Here is an 18,010-nt window from a genome sequence, read left to right on the forward strand (position 1 = left end):
GTGTATGATCAATATCAACAAATCGACAATGGTTACCTAGGAAACGTCATCTGTTTACTCAGCATTCTTGTTACCTAGGAAACTTGACCAAGTGGTTTTTTGAAGATGCGATAAATACATACATCTAGAAAGTTATAATTGGTAAAGTTGAAGGTAAGATACCACTTGTGATACATGGGTGTGAAAGGAAGGATAATATTAAAATGTTTATGGAACTAGAGTATGTGGGAATGGTTCAACTACAGGCTTTTGTGAATAAGGTAATGAATGTTGTGGCTCAATAAAGGCCAAACATTTCGTGGCCAGGTGACAGAGTTACGACTATCAAGACGGGCCCCGCTTATGGGGATAGACTAAGTTCCCTTTAGCAGATTTTTATATGCTGTGATCTTTTTACGGAATGTGTGTGTGTGTGTGTGTGTGTGTGTGTGCAGGAGGAAACAAGTGGACATTAAACGAGCGCAGAATCGAAAATTATGACCCTGCAGAAGACACGTGGACCGGGATCCCTGACATGGACTTCAAATATGAACACATAAACACAGAAGTCATCGATGATATGATCTTCGTCATCAGCCGATATTTTAGCAATTGCGACGCATGTTTCAAGTACAAGGAAAACCGATGGTTTGTTTGTTTGTTTGTTCAGGACTGTATAATCACAAACTTACTATCGAAATGCTCTAGGAAGTGAATCATTTCCGGTCAAGATAACTGCGATCTTGCAGTTGCTGCGCCGTGTAGTGACGTAGAAACAGTCCGACGTTTCAGAGGTTCTTACTGCTTACTCAGGGCCTTGAATACAACGCGTGAAAAATGGGTGAGAGGAAGGGGGTAGAGTGAAAGCAGGCAGGGCGATGTTGCGGTCAGGCCGTATCGTTAAAGCAAAGGCCAAATTACTAGGTAATGCTAATCAGACGTAAACTGTAACTGCATTATTCAGAAGCTCTTAGAGTAAGTTTCTTTGATCAGTGGCACTCTCTTGGGCAGAAAGTTCCTGGCGTTCAGCACATCAGCATCGCCATAATCTTCGGCTTTCATCAAAGTGTTAGGCCAGTTTCAGGTGTAACGACGCCTATTAGTCTCATGTTCCCATATTTTATGGAAGTTTATTTGGAAATGGCTGTTGAGAGAGTGAGTAATCAGGTCCAAAAACATCCCTAAAGACAGATTTCTTCATAATTGTTTGTGCAAGAGCCAGAAATCCCAAGGAAATTCATTTAATTTTGATTTTTGTCTGTTTTACGTCCAGCAGAACCTCTCCAGAACTACTTTTGGTGAGACAACAATTTTTTGAAAATATATTGCTAAAAGAGGTAAATATTGTCATGGGCGCATGTCTCAAACACGACACGCTTATCTCTCCAAAGAAAGCATGTGATTAAATTTATTATTCTGACCAAAGGTAATGCCTTAATGAAGTGTACGAAACTTAGCTAGCACAGAACACAAGTCGTTTGACAGCGTCCTAAAATAGAGGTAATCTCTCCCTCCACTTTGATGTAATAAAATGTATCACGTTATAATAGAACGTTGGCCAGTGTCCTATGTGCATGCGTGAAAGAAAGATCATGTGGGAACTGTTCTGAAATATGGTGTGGGAATCGTACACTGACGTCCCATTGGGGGAATTTTTGTTAAGGTTGTCTGGAAACAAATTATAAGCAACGACATTTCGGTGGAAGCTGTGCCCTTAGCTTCTAGCGGTTTTCCATTCTACCAAAAGACAAAGCCAGCCCATCAGACATGGATATTTTTTGGTCAACACATTTTACGATAATTCTTTTATACTTATTCTATAACGAAATCTCTGATATTTTAGGACCCCAAAAGTAAAAGTATACATATTGTTAAGAAAATGGATAATTTCTTTACATACATGCACCGACTTTCAAATTATATTTCTGTTAAATTTACATTAAATAAATTATTTATGGTAGAAGACGCATTCCTTCATGAGTTACATCATCGCATATAGAGCTACATATTTTCTGTAACTGTGTTAGTGAAATGTGATAAAAATTGTCTCGAGTGCAGTTAATATACTAATGTATGATGAAAGAGGGTTTGTTTCCACTTTTAATATTTCAAATTGCAGGTGCAAGATGACAAACATGGATGTTAGTAGATCCAATATGTCGACTTGTGTCGTCAAGAACCTACCGAATCAAAGCGATTACACCTTCAAACACAGAGACAAATTGATGGAGGAGAAACGTAAAAAAATGTTAGATTGGGAAAATCAGTAGTTTGCACGAACACATTAATTTTAATTACTTTCCTTATGAAAATTATGTAGAAAACTAGGAATTGATGTAGGAGCTACAAAAAATAAAAAGAGAAATGTTGTTTCAGCACACAAGGAAAAATTATTTCTTCTCGTTATTATCTGCTCAAGAAGTCATATTGAAATAAGTTACTTTACAGACGTTTAATTTTACCATCCATCAACACACAGCAGTTTCACCTTGCGTCTTGTATTAAGTAAATCCACTTATGGCGACATCTTTCGAGTTACGAAACCCTCTTCATGGGATTATTATTATTATTATTATTATTATTATTCAGTGTTCTGTCTTATGACAAGTCCATTGCTCTGCCCAAAAAGAGCTCTCCAGTTTTCTCTATTCTCAGCTTCTCGTTTTAATTCCTGGAACTTCATCTTCTTTCCTTGTTTCAGATCGTCGGTTAGGTGCATCAGTCTTTCATGGGAATAGGGGAAGATTAAATGTTGTTGCTTCATGAACATCGTTTAGAAAAACGTCATTACGAAGGTAACACACTGAGAATTTTGTATAGATTTCTGATCTACGTGTGATATTTTAAAGAAATTGCACAAGTAAATTTGGCTGAGTTGCCCCAATATACCCGGTAATTGTGCCATGTGCCTGGGGAAGTACAAACCTTTTCAAATGCCATGAAGAGACAGACAATGCTTTCAGTTAACAGATGTATTTATTTATTCGCTGTATTTTGTAAGGTACTTCTAAGTATTATAATGAATAGGCACAAATTATTATTACAAAACTAGGGACTTGAATTTAGTTAAGGTACATACGGAGTAATAGAAAAATGTGACAGCTGTAATCAAACGGGGAAATCAAGGCATGTCTCCGAGATAAAATCTAATACAGAATCAGCTTAACAGATCCTACGCCAGGCCTGAAAGAAGACTTTGCGCCGTCTAACTGCCTGGTACCTGGGCAGTACAGCACCAGAAAGTGCCATTACCACAGACGTGGTTTACATAACACATTATTTATTCCCACCAGAGCCCATTGTGTTACAAGACTGCAGATTCAGAAGAACAGACTTTCAAATTAAGGAGTAAGAACACAAAGCTACACTTTCCGTGCAATCTATTAACTTTAAAACACAGAAGAGAGAGATGAGGTTTTTCTTTACCACAAAGAAAATACGACCGTAACCGCCATAACAGCTCGAGACTGTTTCTGTGATGTCAGTGCGAGCAGAGCACGCTCATTTCAAATCGTTTGAAAGATAATTTGAGTGGCGGCATTCCCTTAAATGCCATGGACCCCCCCCCCCCCCCCCCCAAATTTCTCTGTTGTTAGACACTGAGATTATGATCGTTTACAACGGATATTAGAAGTAATTTTAAGCATTTGTTTCACCGCTTCCCTTTGGTTGAATGTAAAAGTACACATTATATTCTTAATACTTGAAAAAGAACAAAACAATGCGAAGTAGTGTTACATATAATTGAAGCGACTTAATATCGAATTTAGATTATCGGAACCCCCGTGTTCTTGGACAGAGACTTCAGAAGAAATTAAGGTCCTTAGAATGTTCGATAGAAGAATGATTAGAAAAATCCGTGGTCCCATAAATGAAGGAGAAAGCTGGGAAACAAAACTAATAAGGAGACAGAGGATGTATTATATTGTAACATTTATAAAATCCCTCAAAGATGGCGTGGACATAAAGGAAGAAGGAAGAGTGGTAGACCACGTAAGAGACGTAGACATGAGGCTGAAGAGGATTTGAAAATAAATGGGAATACGAAATTGGTATAAAGGGGCTAAGGACCATCAGTAATGGAGGGAAAATGCACTGAAAGCCAAGGTCTTGAATCGAAGAAGGATATTGTCGAATGGCAGGGAGATTAAATTAATCAGTTGTAAAGGATGCGGAGGGAAGTGGTCGTGTACTAACTTTAGGTATAATCCCCTCATTGTCTTAAGGAACTGAGGGAAACGAGGACAAAGCCATCATAATTGCTGCTCTCTAAGCCAAGATTCTTGCCCATAACTTCCGGAATGAAAAGAATGAATGCTAATCAACTGATCACGATGTTTGGTATAATCAGGCATTGAACATATTACTCCTTTAATCACATTATGAAACAAGGGCTTTATGCATTATTATGTGCATATATAATAGCTTTAACATATTCTGAATATTAGCCTTCTCATGGTAAATAACAATATCTTATTAAACAAGGAGTATACACATTTCTTTTAAATTTAAGTAACAATCACAAATTTTAGTATAAGAACTTGCGCCAATCTCTTCATTTCCACATAATTTTTGCAGCCCACATCCTCAAAAATCTGCGTCACATATTCCAATCTTTGTCTCCCCTACAATTCTTCCCTTCAACTGTTCCTTCCATTAACAAATTAACCAATCCTGGGTGCCTTAGAATGTGTCCCACCATCCTACCTCTTCTGTTAAGAATTTTCCATAGACCTCTTCCTTCGCCTATCCTGGCTTCCTTGGACACCTGTAAGAATAAGACGACTTCTCTCTCCTGCTTCCTTTCACTGTTATCAGGTACACAAAGTCTTACCAGGAAAAGTAGCATAGAACTAGTGGAAAAAATAAGGCTTGAATGATATACTGACACAGTTTGCCAGCCTCCGTTTGACTCCAAATCACGTAAATTTTCGTAACCTACGTGGCGGACTCAGTCCGACATCGGGCCGCAAAAGGTTAAAGATAACGACAATGCAAAAATAGTAACAGGAGGAGTTTCATGGCCCTTAGGCCCAACTCGAAAACCATTCTGGTCCGAGCGAGGGAAAAAGGTGGACTACCCTCATTTAGTCAATTATTTAGAAGTACTTATTGTGCCTCAGAAAAATCACGCAAACCTCAACTTCTGCCTGTAGAATTGTAAGCCAAATTATAATCTGAAAGTACAAAAGTCGTATAACGACTCTACCTATCATGCCTTAAAAAGTAACTTCAGCAAAATCCTCAAACATATTTTAAAAAGTATCAGTAAATAGTTCTATCCCCTTGGGGATAAACTTCACATTACCAAAAAAATTAATTCGGTGTGCTTTGATACTTCACTTTGTTATTGTGTTTTCTGGTAATTTAGCAATGTTTCAGATCCACTACGAAGGGTAAAAGCCTTAAGTGGTCACTATCAGCATTTCGTTGACTGTTTTGTGTCCGGTTCAAAATTCCATGGTATCTCAAACAAAATGTTATTTTAAAGTTGCGTGTGCCTGTATGCAAAACAATGTCCGTTTCTTTCATACGTCATTAAGTCTTTTAATTTTTGTAGCCTTCTGTATAATTAATTGCGATAACCGTGGAGATTAAACAGTATAACAATTATTTAGTTTACGTGAAATACCTTTATCTTGAAATAATAATTATTTAATAAATATGGATAACGATTAAAATACGAAAGCAGTTTCAATTTGACACAGATATGAAGACAAGCAAATGGGACCACGTAACCAAGATTCAACTTGAATTTAAAAAACTCGGGGCGTGGCTGTGTCGCGGACACGGCTGTGGGTTTTACGTGAATACGTCTGCGTTAGCGGGTAATATTTTCTTTGGGATATGGGAATGAAATGAAAGTAACGAAATGGATACATGGCTTTTATTTAGCATAACAAATATACAGAGTCTTAGCTAGTAATCGATTGTCGCATCCGAACTGCGGACCACATATTGAGGGTCCCTTCGGATATTGTCTCAATAGGGATCTTGGAGAATGTATGTCAACACCTACCCTCCACTGTGGGAACCTTATGGTTGGTATTTCGGTGACTGCTGCTGCAGCAGCCAGACCATCCCTAACGCATCGCTCCTCCTAGTGTATGTCTGTTCACGCTTGACCTAATGGAATTTGTAAGTGTGGAGGCAGTGGATCCGTGATGTGCCAAAAGACGAAAACCGGGAATTCTTTAGTAATTAACTCATGTCAGGTCCATTTGCCGAGGCCTTTATATTCACTTTCAAAACTAGTATCGGGGGGGGGGGGGGGGGGGGGAAACGCTTTCACACATCACCAGAGGCAGTCACGCTGTCACCGGTCTACACGATTTGGTTGTGGATCCAGCGTCTCGGCACAGCAACCAATGCTGTAGCACCTTCTTCATTATTATTATCACTTAATAAAGGAAATCTATAAAGCTGATTGAAGATTGTTCTTGGGCTTTCACCCTTAAACGCTGCCCTACTCACGAGCTCCAAGGCCATCAGACAAGATCGCATCCGCTCGGCAGATCTTCAGTTCGTATCCTGACGCGGGTAGTCAAGGGCCCAACGATTCCCTGCCAGGGATACGACATAAAAAGTCCTCCTTCCACCGGGGAGATTGTCTAATACAATTTAATTCTACTTAGACAATCTTCATGTGTAAATTTCTCTTATTACCTCTTTCCTACCGCTTTACTGCTAGACCTTGTTAACTGAGGGGTTACAACATTCATTGGGGTCATCTCCGTCACGTCCGTCTCTGTGGTGAACTTGGCTTCACTACAAACGGCGTTCTTGATGAATGTCGTCGTCTGTGGACTTCAAGAATAACCCCGAATCCTTTTTAGAAGAAACTGAACTGCGTACAAAATGCGAGTGGTGACTAAGTGGGAGGAAGGAAGTGATTGGGAGGATCAATGAATTCCTTTGCCCCCTGGGAAAATATTCTGAAATGAATATTTTGAACCCGGGATATCCCGAATACAAAGCAGGATTGCTAATCACTTATTAGAGATACTCGTTAGAACCGCATATACAGTTTTCTTTGACAGCAAAGCTACACAGCCCTACTGGTTCCTCATTTCTCTTCAAACTTTCGATATAAGTCCTGCCCACAATTCTTACGCCTTCAGCATCTTGTGGAGATTCCTGGACCGATGAAACGTAGTTTTACTCCTACCTTCTGTTTCTGAGATCATTGCGTCTTTTTCGCTGTCCAAAGAAAATTAAAATCGAAATCCGAATGCAAATTGTAGGCAGACTAAAAATAATGTGTACGAAGTCTGCAAAATATTCTAACTTAAATACAAGCAATAATAATCAAGCTTTCTTCTCCTGATACTGTTTAACTGGACCATTCATCATGAAGGAAAAAATATTTTGCGTTTCAATGCTTAAAAAGACACTTCATCAAAATACAAATGGAATTCATACATTTGCATCTTCGCATGCAACACGAATTGCAGCTCAAGTTAGGATTCAGAAAGGAAAACCCTGCTCTAGATTCCAAGACTTCGTTCTTCTGCACATTTGCGTTTTGAAGTGGGTACTGACACACACCCAACAATTACTCCATTCACACACAGAAGAAGGCAATGGCAAACCACTTCTGGATCATCTGCCAAGAACGTATATGAACAGGTCCCAGTCCGAGAAAAGGATGGAAGGATCCTGTTCGTATGGACCTGTCGTCAGACAGAACACTAAATAAATAAACAAATAAAACTGCGAGACATGACATCAGTGCATTGTTGTACTACGTTGTCTGCTTCTCATTGTTGACTGTCTCTTAGTAACGGCCTGTTGACGTCTTGTGTGGCGAGAAAGGTGAACAAGATTTTAATTGTAAACCGTGAATATTTTACTCGGATAATATAATTTAAACACCAGGAATATTTTGGCATAAAATCTTCGTCGGGATGATCAACTCAAAAATTGAACGTGGCAATCAACGGCAAGTGAACATCACGGACTTGCCGCCAGAGGTGCTGGCTCTCATTTTCGAACATTACTCTTACGATGTCTTGGCTACACACGTGAGGCTCGTGTGCAAACGATTCTGTGACGTCGCCACCTCAGTTCTCAATCACGGGTTCTCGACCTTGGGTCAGAAGATTGATCGAGCTATGGTGGAGGCCGTGTCTCGTTTTGAAGAAGGTCGGACATTGGAAGAATTTACGGTAAAGACTTATAATTTCACTGCAGCTATGGTGGATGTCGGGCATCGTAATGGAAAATTTCGAACATCTAAGCAACAAATGCTAATGGATCAACATTACATCGCACTGATGCTTATGAAACGTAAGGTAAGAGGGCGAGAAAGGGCCAAACTTTGTAACAACTCACAAGAATGTGAAGCACGCTGTGTCACGAACAAACCCTTAATAGTGTTGATTAAGGTTTAACATTTCTGCTTCTAAAACAAGCGCATAACTCCTTTTGTTTGACGGACTGAGCCGGGGCAGATTCAGACGCGTTCCTGAAACTGCTGCAGGCCGAGGATATGCTCGTCACATCAACAACACGAAGCTAAGAGTGCACGTGGTTGACAACAGAAATGAAAGCGACTTCGTGCGTTTAATCGACCAGAGTAAATTGTCATTGACCTAGAAACTGATCGACAATCAGGTTACAAAACCAAACCAACCAACCAACCAAAGAAGCTAACTGAGGGCAGAGGCCTGCGCAAGCGCAAGCATCGTCCCTACCTAGGTGAAACCATTCCTGCGCACAAGACGCATTGCTGGAAATGGTAAACGGTCGTAATATAAGAACGGAAATTTTGCTAACGCTAACGGGGTTTCGTCGTGGCGGGAGCCTCGACCATTCAAACTGGGATTTGTTGCTGCTGATGGGAGGTTATCCTGTCAGGCAAGTTGTCGAAGGAATTTGGTTGGTTGGGTCTCTGGGGTATGAACCCAGAGAGGGAGGGGCCGTTTCGGCTGAAGGCCTCTGCGGCATGGGGGGAAGATCACTTCAGCTGATGGCCTCCATGATCGGGGGGAAGGGTGGCGGGCCGTGCCCCTATTAAGTTATACCCTGGCATTCGCCTTACAACTGAGGAAAGCACGGAAAACCTCAGTCAGGGTAGCCGAGTAGTCTAACCACTCGTTGTGCTGACTTGGCCGTCTTTTGGGGATGGCTTCGGCTGGCCTGCTGAACATCAGTCGCCCTCGGTTGCCCTTGGGTGAACTCTGGCAGCCCTCATTCGGCACGAGTGTCTTCCGAGTTGCCGAACTAAGGGGTTCCCCACACCAGCTAACCTCGAGTCAAACCTCTCAGTTAGTGCTCTGATGTGGTCGGCAAAGAAAGGGACCCCCAGATCCTCATGTATTTGCCTGTTACTAACGTACCAGGGCGCGTTAGTAACAATTCGAAGACACTTGGATTGCAGAACTTGCAGCTTCTGGACGTGGCTGTGGGCAGCTGACCTCCAGATCGGGCATGCGTAATCCATTATGGGACGGATGAGCTGCTTATAGAGTAGTACACCGTTCCTGATTGACAGGCCACTTCTCCTATTGATAAGCGGGCCTAGCACACCTAATCGTTGCGCTGCCTTCTTTCCCACTTGGTTGACGTGCGCCGACCAAGTAAGCCCGGCGTCAAGGGTGACCCCCAGATACTGTGCTGTTTTGACCCATTGGATCGGCTGTCCGAGGAACTGCACTGCTCGGGGCTGTTGGATGTGTCTTCTCGCGGAAATGAAGAGAACCGCGGTGCTCTTCGAGACGTTGATAGCAATCCTCCAGGCCCTGAGCCAGAGCTCAAGTCTACTGAGGTAGGTCTCCAGATACCTGACGAGAAGCGTTGGGCTACGGGACGTGACTACTAGAGCCGTGTCGTCCGCGTATTGTGCTAACTCGACGTGGCGGGACGGTGTGGGTATGTCGTTGACATACAGACTGAAGAGCACAGGGGAGAGAATTCCGCCCTGCACAACTCCAGCCCGCATGGTACGACGTGTGGACATGGCCGACTGGAAGGATGTCTGGAATGTCCGGTCAGCGAGGTAGGAAGAGATGGTTTTTACCAAGTACGACGGGAAGTTGAGGACGGTCAGTTTGTATAGGAGGCCTTGGACCCAGACTGTGTCGAAGGCTTTGGCCACGTCCAGGAAAACCGCGCCGGTTAGCCGCTTCTCATCAAGGTTTCTGTTGACCCTTTCGACGAGGCGAGCCAGCTGTAACGATGTGCTGTGTCTGGGTCGAAACCCAAACTGCTCGTCGCGCAGCAGCCCGCGTTCACTGACCTCGTGTAGGACCCTCGTTAGTAGGATTTTCTCGCAGAGTTTGCCGACCGTGTCGAGAAGACTGATGGGTCTATAGGAAGAAGGTAGCGTGGGGTCCTTCCCCGGCTTCAGTATGGACACCACTCGAGCGTGTTTCCATGCCGAGGGGAAGTGTTGCCTGCGAAGGACCGCGTTGAACACTTTCGTGAGAAAGGTTACCGCGCGTCGTGGGAGATGTTTCAGGACCCTGTTCGGTATACCGTTGGGGCCCGGAGCCTTGCCAAGCTTGAGTCCCTTGATGGCCTGGGCGACCAATCAGGTTACAGTTCTGATACTGTTACTATATACGCGTCTTTACGCAACAGTGAAACAACAATGACAAATCAAAATTATATTCACGACGAAATTAGGGGAGGCTAAATTCCGGAAATGCTTGCTACTTATCAGTTAAAAATACTTTGTCTTCCCGCCTGATTTCTAAGAACCTGAAGTTTTAAACAATAATTTGCGTGTTGTTTTGTATGGGTGCGAAACATGGTCTTTCACTCTGAGGGAGGAACACAGATTACAGGTGTTTGAGAACAGGGTGTTCAGGAGAATTTTTGGGCCTAGGAGTAAACACGATGGGGTCTTGAAAAAATTGCATAATGACGAGCTTAAAATTTTGTACTCCTCCCCAAATATTGTCAGGGTGATTACGTCGAGAAGAATGAGATGGGCGGTGCATGTAGCGCGCATTGATGGGACAAGAGGTGTGCACCAGTTATTGGTCAGGAAGCCTGGGGGGAAGAGACCGCTGGAGAGACCTAGACGTAGATGGGAGGATAATCTCAGGCGGGATCTGTGGAAGTTAGGAATTTGGCCAAGGACAGGGACCGGTGGAGGGCTTTGGTTAGTTCGGTGATGAACCTTCGAGTACCGTAAGGCATCTAGTTAGTTAGGTAGGTAGGTAGCCAGTTAGAAACAGCGAAACCAAATCACTGATTAAACGGAAGTGATATTTTTCATATGCATCCTCCGTGTTTCCACATCATCTGCTTACAAGTGCAACCCAGATGGTTTAAGTAACCCGAAAGTTCATCACCGAATTAACCAAAGCCCTCCACCGGTCTCCTTACTTCTCTTGTAACGAAGAGTCGGCTACAAATAGCATGAACAGGAAAACCACCCAAAGCAACATCGACTGTTTATTCGTCAATGATTTAAACGACGACATACCAACTGCAGCAGCTGCTCATTACTTGAATAACGGTATCAGAATTTCATACGTGTGAACTGAAGGAAACCAGAGACATCGTAAGGTGATATAACAGCCGATGTGGTTAGTTGCTCCTCTGACATTTGCCCTGTTTGTTTGCAGTACCGCGAGTTGAGAGCCTTCATCTGGAGACACATTTACAGCCCATACTCCGGCTCTGGACATCAAAAGTGCTTCTACGCCGGCAGTTTGCTGGACGACTTCTTCAGGTTCCTGCGAATGGCCCACCATTGCCCAACCAGCTTGGGGTTAGCCATGCTTAACCCGGATAATAAAAACGAAGTCATCAAACTACTTAATCGGTGCTCGAAATTCGTGGACCACTTCGAGAAAACAACTGATAATTTTAGATGCTATTATTCAATCTCTGGGGCAAAGGGTATTGACCTTTGCCATCGCTTGATGCGGAGACAGGTCAGGATGACCCCACATGAACAGGCGGTGACAGTCAATGGAACGGAATGCCACATCAAGGCTCATTATGGGTAAGGAAGAACTCATTAAATTGGGGCCCCGCGTTAGGTAAATTCTTATATCAATAAATAACACGCCACCTCGCCATCTTCAGTTTCTACTGCGAATTAACAACATTCTCGCTCTCCAGACACGTATGGGGGCTGGGCGGGGCGGAAACAAGGGGTGCATACAGAATATTGGTTTGGAATCCTTCTGGAAAAAGACCACTGGGCAGACCAGGAAGGAGATGAGAGGATAATATCAAGATGGATCGAAGGGAGGTGGGCTGTGAGGATGGAAAATGGACGAAGTTGGCGCAGGATCGTGGCCGGTGGCGGGCTTCGGTGTTATCGGCGTCGGACCTGCGGGTTCTGCTACCAGGGAGTTTGTTAGTTAGTCGGCTTCCAGAGGACGCACCGGTGGTGTGTTCTCCACACGTGGCTTTCCTGACAGCGCTCGCAAAATAGGTCCAACGCACTGTGGCTGTGCGATTGTATTCGTACACTTTCAGTTTGGAGTGATTTTGCAAAACACTTTTGAGAAGGCCTCGTTTCAGTGTCAGGTCCAATGGCGAAGTCAGAATACTGAAGCTACTTCATACGATTGTACAGAGAGCAGACAGGAAGCGACCTGTCTCGGTCTCGTAACTCTCGCCTGCCTCGGTCGCTTGTCTCTGTCGCGTGCAGCCAAATTGTACCTTTAGAGTCGCTTGTAAAATGCTCCGCTACTGAACTGGAGCCCCTAAACAGGCCTGAAGTATACTCACGATGTTTTTGGATGCTTGATTCCGTCTTCTGTGTTCAAAGTGGAAGGAAAGCACAAGAAGGACGTCTTAAATGTTTTACAGTAAAAATGCGTCTTTCTCGCCGTGCTATAAATTATTGTTCAACTTGACACTGATGCCGTCAGTCACAGCGACTTGTTTAGTTAGTAGTCCTGAAACTTAGCAAGGAGGCTTGATCACGAATTACGTAAACGCACATTACTAAAACCTACGTTTGTCCCAGCCGCACGCCATCGTCTGTTCACTTCCCTGGATCGAGCAATTCTTGCTGTTTATTCTGATTCCCCTTGCTTGATGCTGAGCCTGAATTTGTGTAAGCAACAAAAAATATTAAATCTCAACCCGGAGACGGTTATCTTGATCGAGATTTTCTTCGCTGACTTCCTCGTGAGACTCCGCAAAAGCGCCACTTCTATGAACGACTGTCCACTGTTGTAGGACATTTGTTTCTTTGTTCGAAGAATCCCAGCCGATTGCTGACAGGCATAAAGCATAGCACTTCAACGTGAAAGAAGGATAAGGTTCCTTTATGTCTGTCTGTCTTACGTGATGTTCCGAAAAAAAGCTATGTTTGTGTCCGTGTGGAAAACCGTTGCAGGTAACCGTTGGGCAAAATGGGCCGCTGTCCAACCGCCCCCCACTCGACGATAATTTCGAAAGTCTTTAACGGGTACTTCATTTTGTAAATCTGATTCCCTGAATGGACTTTGGTACATTTGGCACATTAAGAATCTGTTGGATTGAAAATCGTTGTTCATGCACTTTTTTTATGAGGTCCGCGGATGTTCTTCGGGTATTTTGCAACGCTTTATCACTTTATGAGGTTATGTAATCTTTAATAGCGTACGGTGATTGTCTGGGCTTGACACCGTACGATAACCCACTGGCCTCGGGGGTGCAGATTCTGCTAGGTGGGAGCCTCCCGATGTCAGAGTGTGGTTACATACAATCATAACATTTGTCGCTTGAAAATTCTTTGAGCACAAGTTAGACCACGGACCTCTGACTCATGCATGGCCTGAGCTTGATTGTCGCAAAATATCTCTGAGTTTTGTTGCAGTTACAAACAAACAGACAAAGAATTGTCGTTGGAATCCAAAATTGTGGGTAGGGGTGTCGGAGGGAAAGTAACAGCACATGGCGCCTTCGTCACCCTTGACCTCGTCGTGTGACGTAGCTGAAGGTCGCTGGAATTTTGCACCTAGTTCAATTCCCTGCACTGAACACGGCTTAATTGTTTAATCTGTGTTGGTGTTTCTTACAGGGTGCCTTACACTTGGTTCAATTGCCTGCCTTCATCTCAAGTTCAACATAATCAGAGGAGTGAAGAGCAGAGATCGATATATCTGCGCATGCGCCTAATAAACAATGGCAGGGACCATTTCTTCCTGGAGAAGATTCACCACGAAAAAGAACTGCTAATTCATAAAGGACCCCATAAGTTAACATTAAAATACATTGTACCTTCTCTTTATAACGCGTCTCACCAGAATTATGGCTATTTATTTTTTTATGGAACCATGGGTCGTTATGCCTTCTACTGGAATTTGCGCGAAGAAAGATCTGCAACCGTCAAGCTTTTCGATTATTTTAATCTGGATTTCTTTACTTCACATAACGAAACCGATTCTTCTGAAGGCGTAGTTAATGTTCCAGAATCCTCTAACATGGACCTGAATACTGACATAGACCTTCACTCACCGTTAAGACTAACACCAATAAGATTTTCTGATAACTCTTTATCTTACAATCGGACGCGCACTGTAGTCGTGAACGGGTATCGCCAGATCCGCTTCAGGTGAACCATGGAACTAAATTCCTTTTGAAAATTACTATAAATTGCCCTGCATCTCTTGCAAACGGCCGAACTTCTACTTTTCAAAATATTGTAAGCTCCAGGAAAAATGTTTAATACAGAAGATGGCTGTCTTCTTGGTTGTTGCGCCGTGTAGTCTCATAGATTTCCACCAACATTTCAGAGGTCCATGCTGCCTCCGTCATTAGGGTGATGAATGTGTCAATCGAGCGGAAAGAGCCAGGTTTAAGGGACCGGACAGTTACCGGAGTAGCCGAATCCTAGCCAATGAGAGCAAATCAGGCGTGGGTGGTGACCAATAGGAGAGCGTGGGCGCGTCTAGCGGTGTACATTCATCGCCCTGATGATGCAGGCAGCATGGACCTCTGACACGGTGGTGGATATCTACCAGACTACACGGCGCAACAACCCAGAAGACAGCAATCTTTAGACTCACCGCTGTGAAAACCTCAAATCCTACAAGATTAATACAGTTTCTTTTGCCTAAGTGTATCTCATTTCCGATTTCTTTGTTTATCCCACTGTGATACAAATTCCTGAATGTAACTAGGATTTAAGCGAAGAGGAAATAAACACAAAACATGTTTACAAAGATTTGCATTGCATTTCCATGTGTCTCTTTGAATGGATTCCACCAACAGACTTAAATTCCCTTGCACGTGCATTGAGGGGCAAAGCGTGGCATTTTGAAATGTGTCAGCCATATTGTAGAGTTTCTGCTTATTTTTGTACAGAGTATACCGGTATTAGATGTAGTGAGGTGCACGTGGGTAGTTCTCATGGAACACCCGGTGCTTTGTTTCCATGAGGAATAGAGTTAATTTCCTGGTTCGCCTACCTAACCAGGCACGTGTCGTTTTTGACACTTGGGTGCTTAGAGTTCGTGGCGTTCTCCCTGGAAAAATATAGCTAATTCCCAAAGTTGCAATTAAAGTCATGATGCGACAAAAGTTAGAGGACAGGCAGTTGATCTTTGACATCGAAACTGAGTGGATGCAGAACACCACTATCGGCGTCACGGCAACCGCAACGTCGAGTCATTATCAGGTAGGCCTTCTCAATATGTGAGTTTGTTTGAAGGAAAACCAAGACGGTATGTGCTACATTGAGTAGGGAAATTACAAAAGAGAGCGATTGTGTACAACGTTAGACTCCGCTGGTGGAGAGAAGGCTCTCTGAGCTATTCTACACCTAAGAATATCAGAAAATTTTAGGACAGAGAACTGCCTGCACCAGTATCACCTCTATAGGTTATATCGTAATTCTTCTCTTTGCAGATTACGAGTTCTAGTTCGTAAGACAATAAATGTGTGTGCAATTGCTGCTTCTACATTCGTCGTCCCCTATGTCCTGGACCAGGCGCGAATCCCAGAAGCGATTCTGTGCAGCGATCTGGGATAGGCTTCGCTACCCTCACAAATTGTAAGCAAACTCTACCACGGATCTTTACAGTTGGCGGCAACTGTACTTTCCAGGCCCACACTTTGTGATTTCTTCAGGCATTTTTCTCTTTTGTACAGTTGAGTTTCTCGCGTTATTTGGCACTAAAATCTCAGGCTTTTCCGTCAACTCCACCCATCCCAGTGATCGATCAGTGTACAGTGACGATATTATTAAAATAGACCTAGCTAACATTTAACAACAGCTTTGCAACAGCAAATATCTGACCTCGCAGCTAATTCGGCTCAAGAAAAGAAACCTCGAATCGTACAAACTATGAAAGATTTATCTGTCGTTTCCCTCATTCCCGAATTTAGTGGTGCGATAAACGGAGCAGGAAAAGTGGTTTCATGGGCAGGGGATGACAACATTTATGCAGCGAATATAAAACTCACAGGCGTGGCCAAGACATTTTACACAGGAAGTACAGAGTTCCATGTGGAAAATACAACGTGGGAACGTTTCAAACAAAGATTACAAGACATAATGCAGGATCAGTTTCACTACCTACAATTATTGACAGTCAAACAAAGGAAAGACGCGGATTCCCAAACATTTGTGGATAGGGTCCGCACTTTGGCAAAGAAAACACTACCCTCCTCACGTATCCCAGCGGTTCAAGACAGAGCTCGAAAAGCGACAATTGTCGGCGTCGGTCCTTGGATTGCGTCCAGACATTTCAATGCAGGTAAAGTTTAGATCCCCTAAATAGCGAACACGGTTCATTTAACTGTCAATGCGGAGAATAAGTCGGATAATGTTTTTCTTACCGACAGTCGGAATAGTGAGTAGGCCGGTAATAACGATCTAACAGCTGACCGTTGACCTTGGTCTTCACACCCGTAACTTACAAGCATTCCCTGGCGCACTACCGTTCCCGCTCTGCTGGTGGTTGCTATAACTGTGGAAGTTTCGGTCATTTTGCAAGGGACTGTATGTAGGCAGCCACTAGCAGACGATCGTAACACTCGCGGTCACTATTCGCGTGATCAACATGAAAATAGGATGCCCTAGCAGAGACAGAATTGGTACCAAAGGAGCAACCCCCAAAATTTAGTGCAACAAACGGAGGTTCAGTCGGAAATTGAGAGAACGACAACCGCGAGTCGTCGTCCATAAACGTACGGGTTGTAAGGTAAATCCGGGAGAGATGCCGCGGCGAGAGAGACGCCGCATTTTTTAATTCGGTGTGTTCCGTTAATCCTAGGCCGATGTCAGTAAGAGGTGCGATCGGAAAGTTTCCAGACTGCGCCTATAAAAACCCGTACACTTATCTCAGGTATTAAATTCATCCATCACCCTCGAAGTAGTTCCCCTGGGAGTGAACACAACGATCACAGCGCCGCAGCCAAGCCTGGAAGCATCCCTGGAAATCTTTCTTTGTCAGCCTGTCAAGCACCATCTGCGATTCTGCCTGAATCTCTTCTATCGTCTCAAATCTCCTTCCCTTTAGCTGAATTTTCATCTTTGGGAAGAGGAAGAAGTCACACGGAGCTTAGAAAGGGATTTGGGGTCGGTTCTTGCAAGATCTTTGAGCTCCTGACAAACGAGAAGTCGATTCTGCTTCTGGTCCTCAGACAGGATGCGTCGCATGTGGAGTTCTTCCTTTAGAATCAGCTGACAGGTCCCATAGCCTATCCCAACAATGTCGCACAAGTCGTTGATGGTACGACGTCGATATTCGTGAATGGCCTGCCGAATCTTCGTAACATTTTCGGGCGTTGTGCTCGAAGATCGTCGTCCAGAACGCTCGTCATCATCGACAGAGGTTCGGCCATTTTTAAAACGTGAATGCCACACAAAAGTTTGTGCACGACCCATTGCGGACTCCCCAAATGCTTGCTTTAGCATTTCATAGGTTTCCGTAGCCGTTTTGGCGAGTCTTTGGCAAAATTTGATGCACACGCCATTCCAAAATCGCAGGAGGGTCGGTGTAATGCACTACCAAAACGCCCGTAACTAAGAAACAAATGCTAATTCGATGATGCCGGCTGGCACACTGATTCACTATGAATGTAGGCCGCACCCCCTAGCGGCAGAAGCTCGTACTACATCCGG

The 18,010-nt window shown here is 43.7% G+C and overlaps 1 protein-coding gene and 1 long non-coding RNA gene across 4 annotated transcripts; both read left to right on the forward strand.

Moving 5' to 3' along the window:
- The first annotated feature begins 58 nt into the window (after nucleotides 1-58).
- LOC110837007 (uncharacterized) lies at nucleotides 59-6,216 on the forward strand. 3 transcript variants are annotated; one of them, XR_015535132.1, is made up of 5 exons: nucleotides 59-153; nucleotides 435-627; nucleotides 2,099-2,227; nucleotides 2,681-2,774; nucleotides 3,273-6,216. It is a non-coding gene; the product is annotated as an uncharacterized LOC110837007 (long non-coding RNA). The 3 variants fall into 3 exon arrangements; XR_015535134.1 differs by lacking the exon at nucleotides 59-153 and adding an exon at nucleotides 160-260; XR_002545528.2 differs by lacking the exons at nucleotides 2,681-2,774; nucleotides 3,273-6,216 and adding an exon at nucleotides 1,256-1,316 and having other exon boundaries at nucleotides 2,099-2,477.
- Nucleotides 6,217-7,760: 1,544 nt separating this feature from the next.
- On the forward strand, nucleotides 7,761-15,106 carry LOC147875053 (uncharacterized). Its single transcript, XM_087348598.1, has 3 exons — nucleotides 7,761-8,273; nucleotides 11,559-11,941; nucleotides 13,961-15,106. Exons 1-3 carry the CDS (start codon nucleotides 7,887-7,889, stop codon nucleotides 14,496-14,498), a joined length of 1,308 nt encoding a protein of 435 aa, XP_087204724.1. The 5' UTR covers nucleotides 7,761-7,886; the 3' UTR covers nucleotides 14,499-15,106.
- The last annotated feature ends 2,904 nt before the right edge of the window (nucleotides 15,107-18,010 follow it).

This window comes from Zootermopsis nevadensis, unplaced genomic scaffold (genome assembly GCF_977971745.1).
Source record: "Zootermopsis nevadensis isolate Lab colony 2312 unplaced genomic scaffold, Znev_1.0 Znev_ptg000002l, whole genome shotgun sequence".
Lineage (NCBI taxonomy): Eukaryota > Metazoa > Arthropoda > Insecta > Blattodea > Termopsidae > Zootermopsis > Zootermopsis nevadensis.